At 37.7% G+C, this 12406-nt stretch overlaps 1 protein-coding gene across 2 annotated transcripts; it reads right to left on the bottom strand.

Annotated features, from left to right (window-relative positions):
- Positions 1–11251: 11251 nt before the first annotated feature.
- Positions 11252–12197, bottom strand: LOC147620223 (uncharacterized). 2 transcript variants are annotated; one of them, XM_086772714.1, is made up of 4 exons: positions 12043–12197; positions 11920–11939; positions 11786–11828; positions 11252–11705 (listed from the first exon to the last, which is right to left on the bottom strand). In XM_086772714.1, exons 1-4 carry the CDS (start codon positions 12110–12112, stop codon positions 11527–11529), a joined length of 312 nt encoding a protein of 103 aa, XP_086628840.1. In that variant the 5' UTR covers positions 12113–12197; the 3' UTR covers positions 11252–11526. The 2 variants fall into 2 exon arrangements, with proteins under 2 accessions (XP_086628840.1, XP_086628841.1); XM_086772715.1 differs by having other exon boundaries at positions 11252–11702; positions 12043–12180.
- Positions 12198–12406: the final 209 nt, after the last annotated feature.

Below are 12406 nucleotides of genomic sequence, written 5' to 3'. Positions count from 1 at the left end.
GTACGCACAACTATGTGTGTATGTACATTAATTAAAAGAGTTAATTTACCTAAGATTTAGAAAACCATGGTTTGTGGCCAAAACAAGGTGGAATTGGGTTGGTAGGTGGTAGTTAAATTACCCATGGTATTGTGTTAGTGGTATGTGGTTTATGCAAAACAAGAGTTGTGCATTACCCATGGTATTGTGTTAGTGGTATGTGGTTTATGCAAAACAAGAGTTGTGCATTCTCTATTACCTTAAAGTGCATGCATGTAACCCTAAACCTGAGTTTAGCTCTCAATTTGTATGGTTTGCATACTAGGTCTGAATTAACATTAACTCAAGTAGACTATTGCACACGTAGAGGCTCCTTTTCAAGTATAAATACCCCCTCCTTTCATGTAGAAATCCACATTTTTTTCTTGAGAGATTGGACAATGTTCAGTGTAGTACTTGTGAGATCACCCCTAGGCTTCCTTGTCAAGTGCTAGAGAAGTTAGCTATAGTGTAAGAATTTGGAGTTGTACTACCTTAGAAAGAGCAAAGAAAAACTTGTGGAGCTATTGAGAAGGAAGAGGCATTTTCTTTTTCCTAGTGGTCACTGTAGAGTAACCTCAAACTCATTTACCCAAGGTACAATATTCAAATGTCCACCACAAATTATAATTTTCATGTTATTCTACATTAAAAATTAAAATTTTAATCTAAATTAAATTTGAAATAAAATTATGTAGTTTTTGCATAAATTCCTAGACCAGAGACCTCAAAGGTCTACCCGTTATCCCATTTTGCATTAATTTAATGCCCAAAACTTAACAAAATCTTAGAAAATTAAGAAACCCCTTTTTATTTATCTTGACCTTAGAAATAATAGATGTTGGATATTCCACTCCCAACCATAGAATAATATATTAATTTATCAAATTGTGGGAGAAGCCTTAGGCCAAATTTATTTCTAGAGAGAGAAAATTGGTTTAAATGCATTACATTAGCACTAAACCTAAGTCTAGATTAGCCCTTAGGTTGAATTAAGAGTGAAGGGATGTAATTAAAGGTTTTAAAATTAATTATAAATTTAGGGTTAGTCCTAGGCCTAGAGAGAGAAAGTGGAATTAGGGATATAGAGAGAGAAAATAGCTTTATGGTGAAGGTAAAATATCCTAAATTAATTAGAAATTATTTTGATGAATGTTTAGAATTATTTTTTAGAATTGGTGCAAATAATTCTAGAGAGAGAAAGAGTCTATAAGGAGAATTATAGAGAGAGAAAAAAGAGATTCTAGAGAGAGAGAAAGAGAAACGACCTTCTAAACAAGAAGGATTGAGGCCAAGAATAGGTTGAATTCCTAAAGATTGATTCAATTATGATTAGATTAAGTCAGTCTCCTTAAGAAAAGCATATTTTTAGAAAGAGAAGGTCTTGATTAACACTTAAGTCAAGAGATTGAGAGTACCTCATTTAAGAGTAGGGTTATACCTCAAAAGAAAAGTTTAGAGAGCCTTGAAAAGGATAGATTCAATGAACTTTTGATGAAAAATAAGAATAAGGATAAAAATCAAGAACAGAAAACTAAGGGATTAAAGGCTTATAAGGTTCAGAGAGGCCCAATCCTCGAGAAATGTAAAGATGATTGAACTTGAGAAACCAAGATTAAAATGAATCGAAGGGACCTTATTTTATATCAAGGGAGCCTTCTAAGAGTAGGGTTATACCTTTTTAAAAAAATTTAGAGAGCCTTAAAAAGGATAGATTCAATGACTTTTTAATTAAAAATAAGGATCTGGATATCAAGAAGAGAAAAATAAGGGATTAAAGTGCTTAGTTCAGAGAGGCCCAATCCTCGAGAAATATAGAGATGATTGAACTTGAGAAACCAAGATTGAAATTAATTTAAGGGACCTTCAAGGAAGAGAAGTTCTTAAGATCCTTAAAAGAGTGATCAATGCCCTTTACAAGGATCCTCGATATAAAATAAGGTCCAAATGCAAGAACTAGACGAATGACTATCTTCATACGTAAAAGACCTTTAAAATAGTTAATTAGATTAGCTTACGGAGTTTTGACTGGAGAGATGTGATGTCTCGTTGAGCTTGTGATGGTTTACACTACTTCGCCTGAGATTATAGTATATATCGTTTGCAATTCACCTTATTTATTTGGAATAATATTTTCATATGTTGCATATATTTATTATGTATATACTACTATAGCCTGTGAAGGTATCACATAGGTCTATGGATTGATGTGTGGGTGTTATCCCCACACGGTGCATCATAGGAAGGTGATCGTTTAAGACCTTGAACCCTCTTGAATGTGGGTGTGCTCATGACACGATTTGTGTGAGGACATGAAGCGATTTTGGATTGAAATGGAAAAGATTATGCATGGTGGGCTAATTATACATGGTGGGCTAATTATACATGGTGCTGGTACTAGACATACATGGCTCTTGATGATGCCAATACCTAGAGTGTTCCTTGGGATGAATAGCTTAGTTGGTAAATCATCAATAAGGATAAACGCATTGCCTTCATGAATAACTCAGGAAAAACCTAGGAGAATAGCTTAGTTGGCAACTCATCAATAAGGATAAATGCATTGCCTTCATGAATAATCGAGGAAAAACCTAGGACAAATAGCTTAGTTGGCAAATCATTAATAAGGATAATCGAGGAGTCATGACATCTTGTTGAGCCCAGAGGAGACACTTGATGTAACCTTATGAGAATTATGAAGGGAATACACCTGGTGGAATCATTCACGTTTCCTACATAAAGATTGTTCTAGTCAGCTAAGGATATTAATGAAATAACCAAGGAAATTGTGATATGAGGCCCTAAGTGAGTCTCTCTACCTTAGTGTGATTCCACTGCCATAGATAGAAGGGTAGGAGTGTCACAAAGGATGAATGTAGGGGATACCTACTATGGCCGCCACTTCTGACCATGTAGTCTGCTAAGGATGTTAACAAAATAGCCAAGGAAATTGTGATAGGAGGCCCTGAGTGAGTCTCTCTACCTTAGTGTGATTCCATTGCCATAGATAGAGGGGTAGGAGTCTCACAAAGGGATGAATGTAGGAGATCCCTACTATGGCCGCCACTTCTGACCATGCAGCCTACTAAGGCACTTTAAGATACATGCGTGTGGACCATTTATACTTATGTATGATGTAATGCATAAATGAGGCATTTTGGAATACATGCATGTGAGATGGTCGAAAATTATTATAGAAGCAGTTTACATTGGGTACCCTATTGAACAAAAGTTGAGATTGAAATTGGGTACCCTATTGAATAGAAGTTGAGATAGACATAATTGATAATCCAAAGAAAGTAAGCTTTGATGGTGTGCAACAAATGATTCCAAGATGTATAGTATTACACATGCATTGCACATAACTAGTTGTTCAATTTACATATAATTAGTACTAATTTATCTTGAAATGGATGATGTAGCATGATATCATCATAGATAATACTAATGAATTGAAAGTTGGGGACTTGAGAAAGAAAAAAATGTGCTTCAAAAGAGGTTGACCTAAAGAAGTAAGGCCACTAAAATAGAAAATATTAGTTGAAAAGGGGGGAAAAACCTACTACCACCTTTTCATTTTATATTTTCAACAAGGGTGGAGAAAAGGACTACATCCATCATTTACTTTCAACCTACATTTGACAATTTGGGAAAGCTATACCAGGCCCTTTAGGATAATGCATTTATGTGAGACATATATACTTGTGTTTGTAGCATTTATATAGTAGTGATTTTTGGACGCAGGCTAATAATGCATTGGGGCACTTTTTCCTTCTTTAGAGTTAAATTTGGAGCAATGTGATGAGCTAAGGTGGATCAAATACAAGAATCAACATGATTAGCAAAGTAATTAGAAGATGATTAAGATGAGATTAGTGTACAATTAACTAATAACTTAATATAGGCATGGATACTCAAAAACCAACAATTTCTCATTAGGCCAATGCCTCAATTTATAGATTTTACATCTACAAGATGCCAAGCATCTAATCCCACTGATTTCTCCTTGATTTATGCCACCTCCCCTACATCTGGGGGCCCCAACACACCCATTCACTTGCATATTTCAACACCTCCCCTCAAGTGCATAACTCTAGCACACCTGGACCCTATACCAAGTTTCCCTCTTACTTGGTAGCCCGCGACCAGTGCCTCAAGTCCCTAACTCATAGTCCTTGACACTCTCTCTATGTGTCCAAGGCTACTACAAGTGCCCATGACCTTGACTAAAGTGTTCACACATACATCTACCACATGGCCTACATCATCGGTGGCTCAGAGGTGGTTTTACTCTATTGGGGCAGGTTACATTGGGTTGTGGGGTTTCTCTCTCTTTCTCTCTCAGAAAAGATGTCTTGACTCCTCTTCCTTTAGGAGTCTCCATGAAGTTTGCCGATGTTGATCCTTCTTCATTTGGTTTGCTGTAGTAGTCTCTAGCCATGTGTCCTGGCTTCCCACAGTTGTGGGTGGCAAGTGAAGGTCCTTCCTCCTCCCCTGCCTCTTCCTCGTCCTCGTTCCTTGTGCGAGGCCTCCTCGGGTGTAGAATGCTTTCTCATTTCTGTTCTTTCACTCATTCTCCCAATTCTCCTCTGGACATTCATCTCTTCCCTCAACTAGTCCCCATAGATTTTTCCTCATGAGCAAATACATGGTCTTTGTTTGCCATGTATGGAACTGCTCCCTATTAAATTGAGCTATTTCTTGTGCAGTTCTCATGATGATGTGAAGGGGGTCTTACCTCTTGATCTAATCCAAGATTCAAGGGCAGTGTCTACCCTTTTACAACTCCAATCTAGTGTTAAATCATGATTACAATAGATTTACAAGCATGAATACACCAAAAATTGCATAAAGCCAAGGGTAACTGCTTTGTATTAAATGGTTGGGATATCAAACCATCTCTGAAATGCAATCTAAAGTGATAGAGATTTGTATTGGTAAATTTGAACCATCAATTGCACCAAAATATAGTGATTAGTACTAATTAATTATTGATTAGTGAAATAATTACTGATTACTGATTTCACTAATCAGTAATTAATTACTGATTAGTGAAATAATCTCTTATTTTGTGTGCAAAAAATAGAGTGTACGAGGAGGCCAAATCTGATGCCTTAGACTTCAAATGAGCTCAAATCCTTTCAATGGCAGCAATAGCAGTTAGTCTAGTAGAGGATCAAGCCAAGAAACAAAATATTTGATCAAACATTGAATGCTTAATCTCTTTTTTACCAAAGTCAATTGTAGATTTGATGCAGAGCTTGATTCCTCTTCTCCTTGAAGAATTTTTGAAATCTGAGGACATAGGCTTGTAGAGAACCCTTGAAACCCCTGGGGCTAAGAGGAATTAGCTTGATTCACCTTGTATGAGTGTAAATCTAGGATTTTCTTCCAAAAAAGGCACCTACAAATAGATGAAATCCGGCAGCTTCGAGCGGTGATTTGACGAATTGATTCGACGAGCTGATGCGTGGGGGTTGTGGCTAGCTATGTCTAAGAGATCTTTGGCTAATGTTGAGGCTAGAGGGAGATCAAGCCCCTCCACCATCTGGGGGTACAAAAAGTTAGTTGAAAAGAGCTTTAAAAATGGATTAACTCTTAATTATGATTAGTAGAGTAATTAGTAAGGTAATTAGGCTCAAAAATCAGATGAATCCTAAGCTTGGCTTTGATACCAACTTAAATTTGCAGCAATGTGATGAGCTATGGTGGATCAAATACAAGAATCAACATGATTAGCAAGTAATTAAAAGATGATTAAGGTGAGATTAGTGCACAATTAACTAATAGCTTAATGTAGGCATGGATACTCAAAAACCAGCAATTTCTCACTAGGCCAATGCCTCAATTTATAGATTTTACATCCACAAGATGCCAAGCATCTAATCCCACTGATTTCTCCTTGATTTGTGTCACCTCCCCTACATCTGGGGGGGACAGCTTTTCCTAGAATCTTTCCACACCCCTATATTCACTCATGCTACCCTTGACTCTCTCATCAGTAGATTCTTCTCACCTTTTCACTACCACCCACTCAATTACAGACTCCCTTTTATAATCTCTTGCTAAGGGCTTATTCCCGCACACACCCATTCACTTGCATATTTCAACATTTAGGAGGTTTTTTCCCTAAGTGTATGTATGCACTCATATGCTTGTGTAAGTGACCTTATCATGTCACTTCATCACTTCACTTGTTCTTTACTCATTCTCATCAATCTACTTTGAGTGTTATACTTTCATCTATCTCTCCTTGCTTGCTGCATTTGTATGTGTGTTGCTACATTGATATCCACTCCAACAGTTGGTATCACAGCAGGTTCTCTTGGCTCTCACTCCTTTGTCGTCTTCTCCTTGAGTTGCTCTTTTAATTGTCTCCGATTGATCTATCCTCTTAGCTAGAGAAGGTATATATATAAAGTGTGTTGTTATCTATGTTAATGATTTTTTTGCACGTTTCAAAGCATTCATGACTCATTCACATGCTATAAGGTTTTCAAAGTCATCCGAGGAGAGTGTCAAATCGAACTATTTTTGTTCAATTTTGGGTTTTCTGCATAGTAGCAAAACAGCTTTTAGTGTGCAAATAGTGACATCATCTTCGACATCACATCTTTGATCTCCTTTTCAATAGCTTTAATGTCATCGTCAACATTATCATCATCGATTTTTGCATTGCACATGCACATGCACATGCACATGCACATGCATTAGTGGCATTTTCAGTAAAAAAGAGTATTATTCCTCATATTTGCTCATGTAAAACTGTGAAACATGCTTAGGATATGCTTGCTACACTTTAGCAGGCGCGTACTGAGACACAAGTGGCCTACTTACACAAGTAATTAGAGTCTGAGTATATAAATGAGAGATTTAATGGATGAGTTCCTCACAAGGGTTAAAGATATCAAGGAGCAACTGGCATGTATTGATGAGGCCTATCTGGATAGTTCTTTGGTATATCTGCTGTTCTCACAATTCTACAATATTCATACCAGGGTTTTGTATCTACACTTTGGCTTATGATGAAGGGAACCCCAATGCCCTTACTTTTGATGAGTTGGTTCCAGTGCTCTTGTAAGAAGAGCAAGCTTGACAAAACCAAACTAGTATGCATGTGGGAGATTAGGCATTTGTTGCCAGTCCAAAAAGGTAAAGGTAAAGCCTCTTCTTAGGTTAGCTATAAGCCAAAAGTAGAATCAATCCAGTCTTTTAGAAAGGATGCCGAGAAGGAGGGTGATAAGCCTAAGAAGAAAGGCAAATGTACTACTGTCGGATGCTAGGCCATTACATCAATAAATGCAAAAAAAAAGAGAAGAAGTAGAAGAAGAAAGAGTCAAGCATGGCTGTTAGAGCTAATGGATCTAGCACCAAGTGTTGAAAAGAAGGAGTCAACAAACTATGCACAAGATGATTGGGCATTCATTGTGCACTGCAGTTATGACCCTTCTGTCCATAAGGTATGCATGTCAGTGATAGATCAACATATCTAGTACTTTGATAGTGGTACTAGCAAGCACATTACTGCTCAATGTGATTTATTTTCCTTACTTGAGTCTGCTCCTCAAGGAGGGATAGTCACATGTGCAAAAACAACTCCTCGTATCCAGTAAAAGGAGTTGGTAAGATTGTTTTCGCTATTGTAAATGGTGGGATAATCACTCTTTCAGAAGTCTTGTTTATGCCAAGCATAAAAAATCAAAAATTATTGTCAATATCTGCCATTGCTAAGGCATGCCTAGTGGTCGAATTTGTTGATGTGATAGGTATACAGTTCATGATCGAAGTAATGGAGACATCACTGTGGTATTTAGTACTCTAAGTAATGGGCTTTACAGATTGGATAGGTATGAGAGATTGGCACATAATGCTTATTTAGTTACTTCCATACATGTTATGTGAGTGACACGGAGCTACAGCATACCCACTTTGATCACTTGAATTTTGGTAGTTTGTTGCACCTTAAAAGACAAGAGATGGTGTCAGAGTTGCCAAATCTTGTCCCCCTTGTCAAACATGTATGTGAGGGGTGCATTTTAGGCAAGATGCAAAGGACATCATTCTTGAAAGATGGATCACTTAGGGCTGTCAAGAAATTATAGCTTATATATGGTGCATCATGTATGTGGTCCCATGAGTACACCATCGCAATCAAGGGATATCTCTACTTTGTGACTTTTATTGATAATAACTACTCCAAGCACACCTGGCACACCTTGGGTGTATCCATTTTGAAGGAAAAGTTAGAGGTTTTACATGCTTTAAACACTTTGTTTCTATGGGGTGGCTGAAAATGTTAGAGGTTTTTACATGCTTTAAACACTTTGTTTCTATGGCTGAAAAGTTAGAGATTTTGACATGCTTTAAACACTTTGTTTCTATGGCTGAAAATGTGTATGTATATAAAGTTGGCATGCTTCGTACAAATCGAGGGGGGGAGTATATATCAAAGGAGTTTCATGCTTTAGACACTTTGTTTCTATGGCTGAAAGTGTCTATATATAAATTTGACATCCTTCATACAGATCGAGGCAATATATATCAAAGGAGTTTCATGTATGTATGGCTGAAAGAGGCATAAAACATCAAGGCAAAGTGTCTTATACACCTTAACAGGCACGTTGCATGGTTAAAGGCCAGGATTTATCTCATGTTTTTTGATTGAAGCAAGTTAAGTGCGCCACTTATATGCTAAACAGATGCCCCACCTGTAGACAATTACCCCTTATGAAGCTTGGAATGGTAGGAAGCCCTCTGTGGCTCATTTACATGCTTTTGGTTGTCTTGCTTATGCTCTTGTACCTGAGCAACAATGCAATGAGCTAAATGATAAGGCGGTAAAATGTATTTTATAGGATACAACTCAAAAAGTAGAGAATATAGACTCTACCATATAGCCACAATGCAAATTTTGATGAGTAGAGATGTTGTCTTTGTTGAGAGCTTAGTTAAGTCCATGCTTTTATGTAAATATCAAAATATATGCTCACATGACATCTTTGATACACTCCTATCGTTGTACAATGCCGAGCAGCGAAAATGAATACTCAAACAGGTGCTGTAAATCGGTCCATAGTGGCTAAAAATTGGCTCAAATTTCAATCCATGGGAGGTCAATCTATATTGATGAGGAAATTATGGATGATGCAATGAATGAGGAAAGGATAGCCATATAAGCATCCAAGAATATGCCAAAATGACTAGTGTAGACATTACGGGATAGCAAATTAGCTACTCCTTTACCTAGCACCACATGTGCAGGTTCTCATCATGTATCTTATTCTTTTATGAATCATGCTCTCGTTACCAGTATATCTGTTTCTTTTAAGGAAGCACAGGAAAATGATCATTGGATGCAAGCTATATAGGATGAGTACAACTTAATCCTCAAAAAATGACACTTAGTATTTAGCAAATTCTTTTTACCTTATGGTAAAAAGACCATTAGTACAAAGTGGATTTATAAGCTAAAGCGTAAAGCTAATGGTAGCATTGATCGCTTATTTTGCAAAGGGTTATACTCAAGAGAATGGCATAGATTATGATGATACCTTTATACCCACGTCTCGTTTGACTACGATTAGGTGTATTATTACTTTTGCAGCGCATCATGGTTGGAATGTACATCAGTTGAATATCAAGACTGCCTTTTTAAATGATGGCTTGTATGAGCAGGTTTACGTATCTCAACCTCATGGTTTTGTTAAGAAGGGGTAGCAATTTAAAGTATGCACGTTAAGAAAAACTTTATATGGCCTTAAGCAAGCTCCCAGAGTATGGTATGAGAAAATAAACACATACTTGGTTACAAATGGTTTGTGCAGCACTCCAATTAAGAGTACTCTCTATGTAAAGTGGAGTAACGATTGTTTTTTGGGTCATTGTTTTATACATTGATGACATGCCACTCATAGATCCTAATGTGAGAAGAAGATTTCAGCCTTAGTTGAACTACATGTGTCATTTAAGATGACATATATGGGCTCATTGCATTATTATTTGTGCATACAGTTTATGCAGTGTCATGATGGGATTATAATGTTGCAATTGTTTAGCCTTAAAGGCTATAAGTATGTTGTAACACCAATAGAGATAAGTGCTAGGCATAGTCTCTAAGATGCAAGTGAACCATTTAATGCATCACTTTATTAGCGGATTGTTGGATGCCTTATCTATCTATGTAATACAAGCCCAAACATTCAGTTTGGGATCTCCCAGTTGAGCAAGTTTATGCACAGTCCCAAAAATAAGCATTGGCAGATTGCCAAGCACTCAATCCCTTAGCTTCTATACTAAGGGAGGTGATGTTCAACTACATGCTTTAAATGATTTTGATTGGGTTAAATGTTATGACACGTGAGTGTCCACTAGTGGCTTTTGCTTGCAATCTCTCACCTCCATCTTCACTGGCAGTCAAAGTACATTGGCTCGTTTGTGAGAAAGCTAGTGTTTCACACGCTCACACAAAGCACAATGAGGTGCATTATCATTATGTCCGTGAGAGGCTCATTGTAGGAGAGATTAGCCTAATTTATGTCTTTACACATGACAATGTGGTAGATATGTTCACGACGAAAGCGCTCTCACGATAGATATTCGAAACCTTTTACAAAGCTTTGGGCTTATTGCCATTTGAGAATTGATCAACCATATGACCCATGTACATGTTGACATCATCAAGGGAGATTTGTAGCATTTGTATGGTCGTGGTGTATGGATGTAAGCTAATAATGGATTGGGACACTTTTTCCCACTTTGAGAGGTTTTTTTCCTTGAGTGTATATACACACTCGTATACATGTGTAAATGACCTTATCATGTCACTTCACTTGTACTTCACTCATTCTCATCAATCTAGTTTGAGTGTCGTGCTTCCATCCATCTCTCCTTGCTTGTTGTGTCTACGTGTGTATTGTTACATTAATCTTCACTCCGTGTTGATGCAATGCATATGTGAGACATTTTAGAATCTATGCATGTGAGCCATATACACTAGTGCATGGATACGAGGCATTTTGGAATACATGCATGTAAGATAGTCAAAACCATTGCAATAAAAGTTCACATTATGTACCAAAGTTAAGATTGACATGTTTGATTATCCAAAGACAGTAAGCTTTGATGGAGGGCACCAAAGGAACAAGATGTATAGCATCATTATATATACCAAACAAAACTAAACTGGCATTCCACAAAGTAAAAATGAAATCACATCACTCAAAGCGTTGCTTGATTGAAGAAAAAAGAAGCAAATTCATAAATAAATAAATACAAAGCAAGGAGGTCCATTATAAAAGTAGCTAGAAACCGTTGCAACGGGCATGTAGTTCAAGTGGTAGAACCGTGGGGTTCCACGATCAAGACTTGTGTTCGATACCTAGGGGCTACACGATAAACGGCAAGCGGATCCGGGTTCGATACATAGGGACTACACGATAAACGATGACACACACATGGCACGCACAAATGCACCCTGTGGAAAAAAAAAAGAAAAGAAAAGAAAGAAAGCTAGAAACCACAATCCTGGGTTGTGTTGGGGGTGTTGTAGACGCACTTGGATGTGCCCGTGACACAGTAACGGGCCCCACAACAGGAGCATGGAAGGTCCTCGCCACTAGGGTTTACTTGGCAAGTCACATTCACACCACGAGGGCACGCAATCCCAGGGCACAGGCGGCAACGGTCTGCTGCATGAGTAATTAATTAATTAATGCATAAAACAGTAAAGGTCTTGTGCACAAATCCGAATTAATATAGTTCTAATTACCAGGAGTTAACTGTGGCAGACGCCGCCCACGATGAGAGCCAGCCTAATCACCACATAAGCTCCGTTATTAAACCGCTAATCTAGAGGGCGTAGCGTACATAACAGGACTGATAATCACATGCTGATTTGCTTACCATCTCATAGCCTTCTTGCACTGACAGAGTACCGCATCCGTTGACAGCACCGCCGAGACACTACATAATTAGTTCCTTAAACCTTGGATTAAGGGCAAAAATTAAGAGCGAGCAAGACGTTACCTTCGACATGGAGTGATAACAGGACGATGAAGAATAGGGAGGACCACCCCAGCCTGGCCATGGTGGGCATGAATGTGATGAGAAACCCTAGCCCTTTGGGAGCCTTATATACAATGCAATCTATTATTATTTATTAGCCACCCATATCTTTGCTTGTTCACTCAATCAACTAATATCCCTATTTACAAAATGGACTACATGACATGCATGTGTTGTGGTCTCCAATGGTGGTGAGCCTTATTGATTTGCATGATACTCTCTTTTTAAAGATCAGTAGTTTAGATCTCACTTGGTTGTACTGCAGCTTCTTCTGGATGGTTTCTACGTTAATATATATATAATTATTATTGATCCCAAAAAAAAA

This window comes from Cibotium barometz, chromosome 32, assembly GCF_041138505.1.
Source record: "Cibotium barometz isolate CiBa-2024 chromosome 32, ASM4113850v1, whole genome shotgun sequence".
Lineage (NCBI taxonomy): Eukaryota > Viridiplantae > Streptophyta > Polypodiopsida > Cyatheales > Cibotiaceae > Cibotium > Cibotium barometz.
This window is presented reverse-complemented; position numbering and strand designations above follow the sequence as displayed.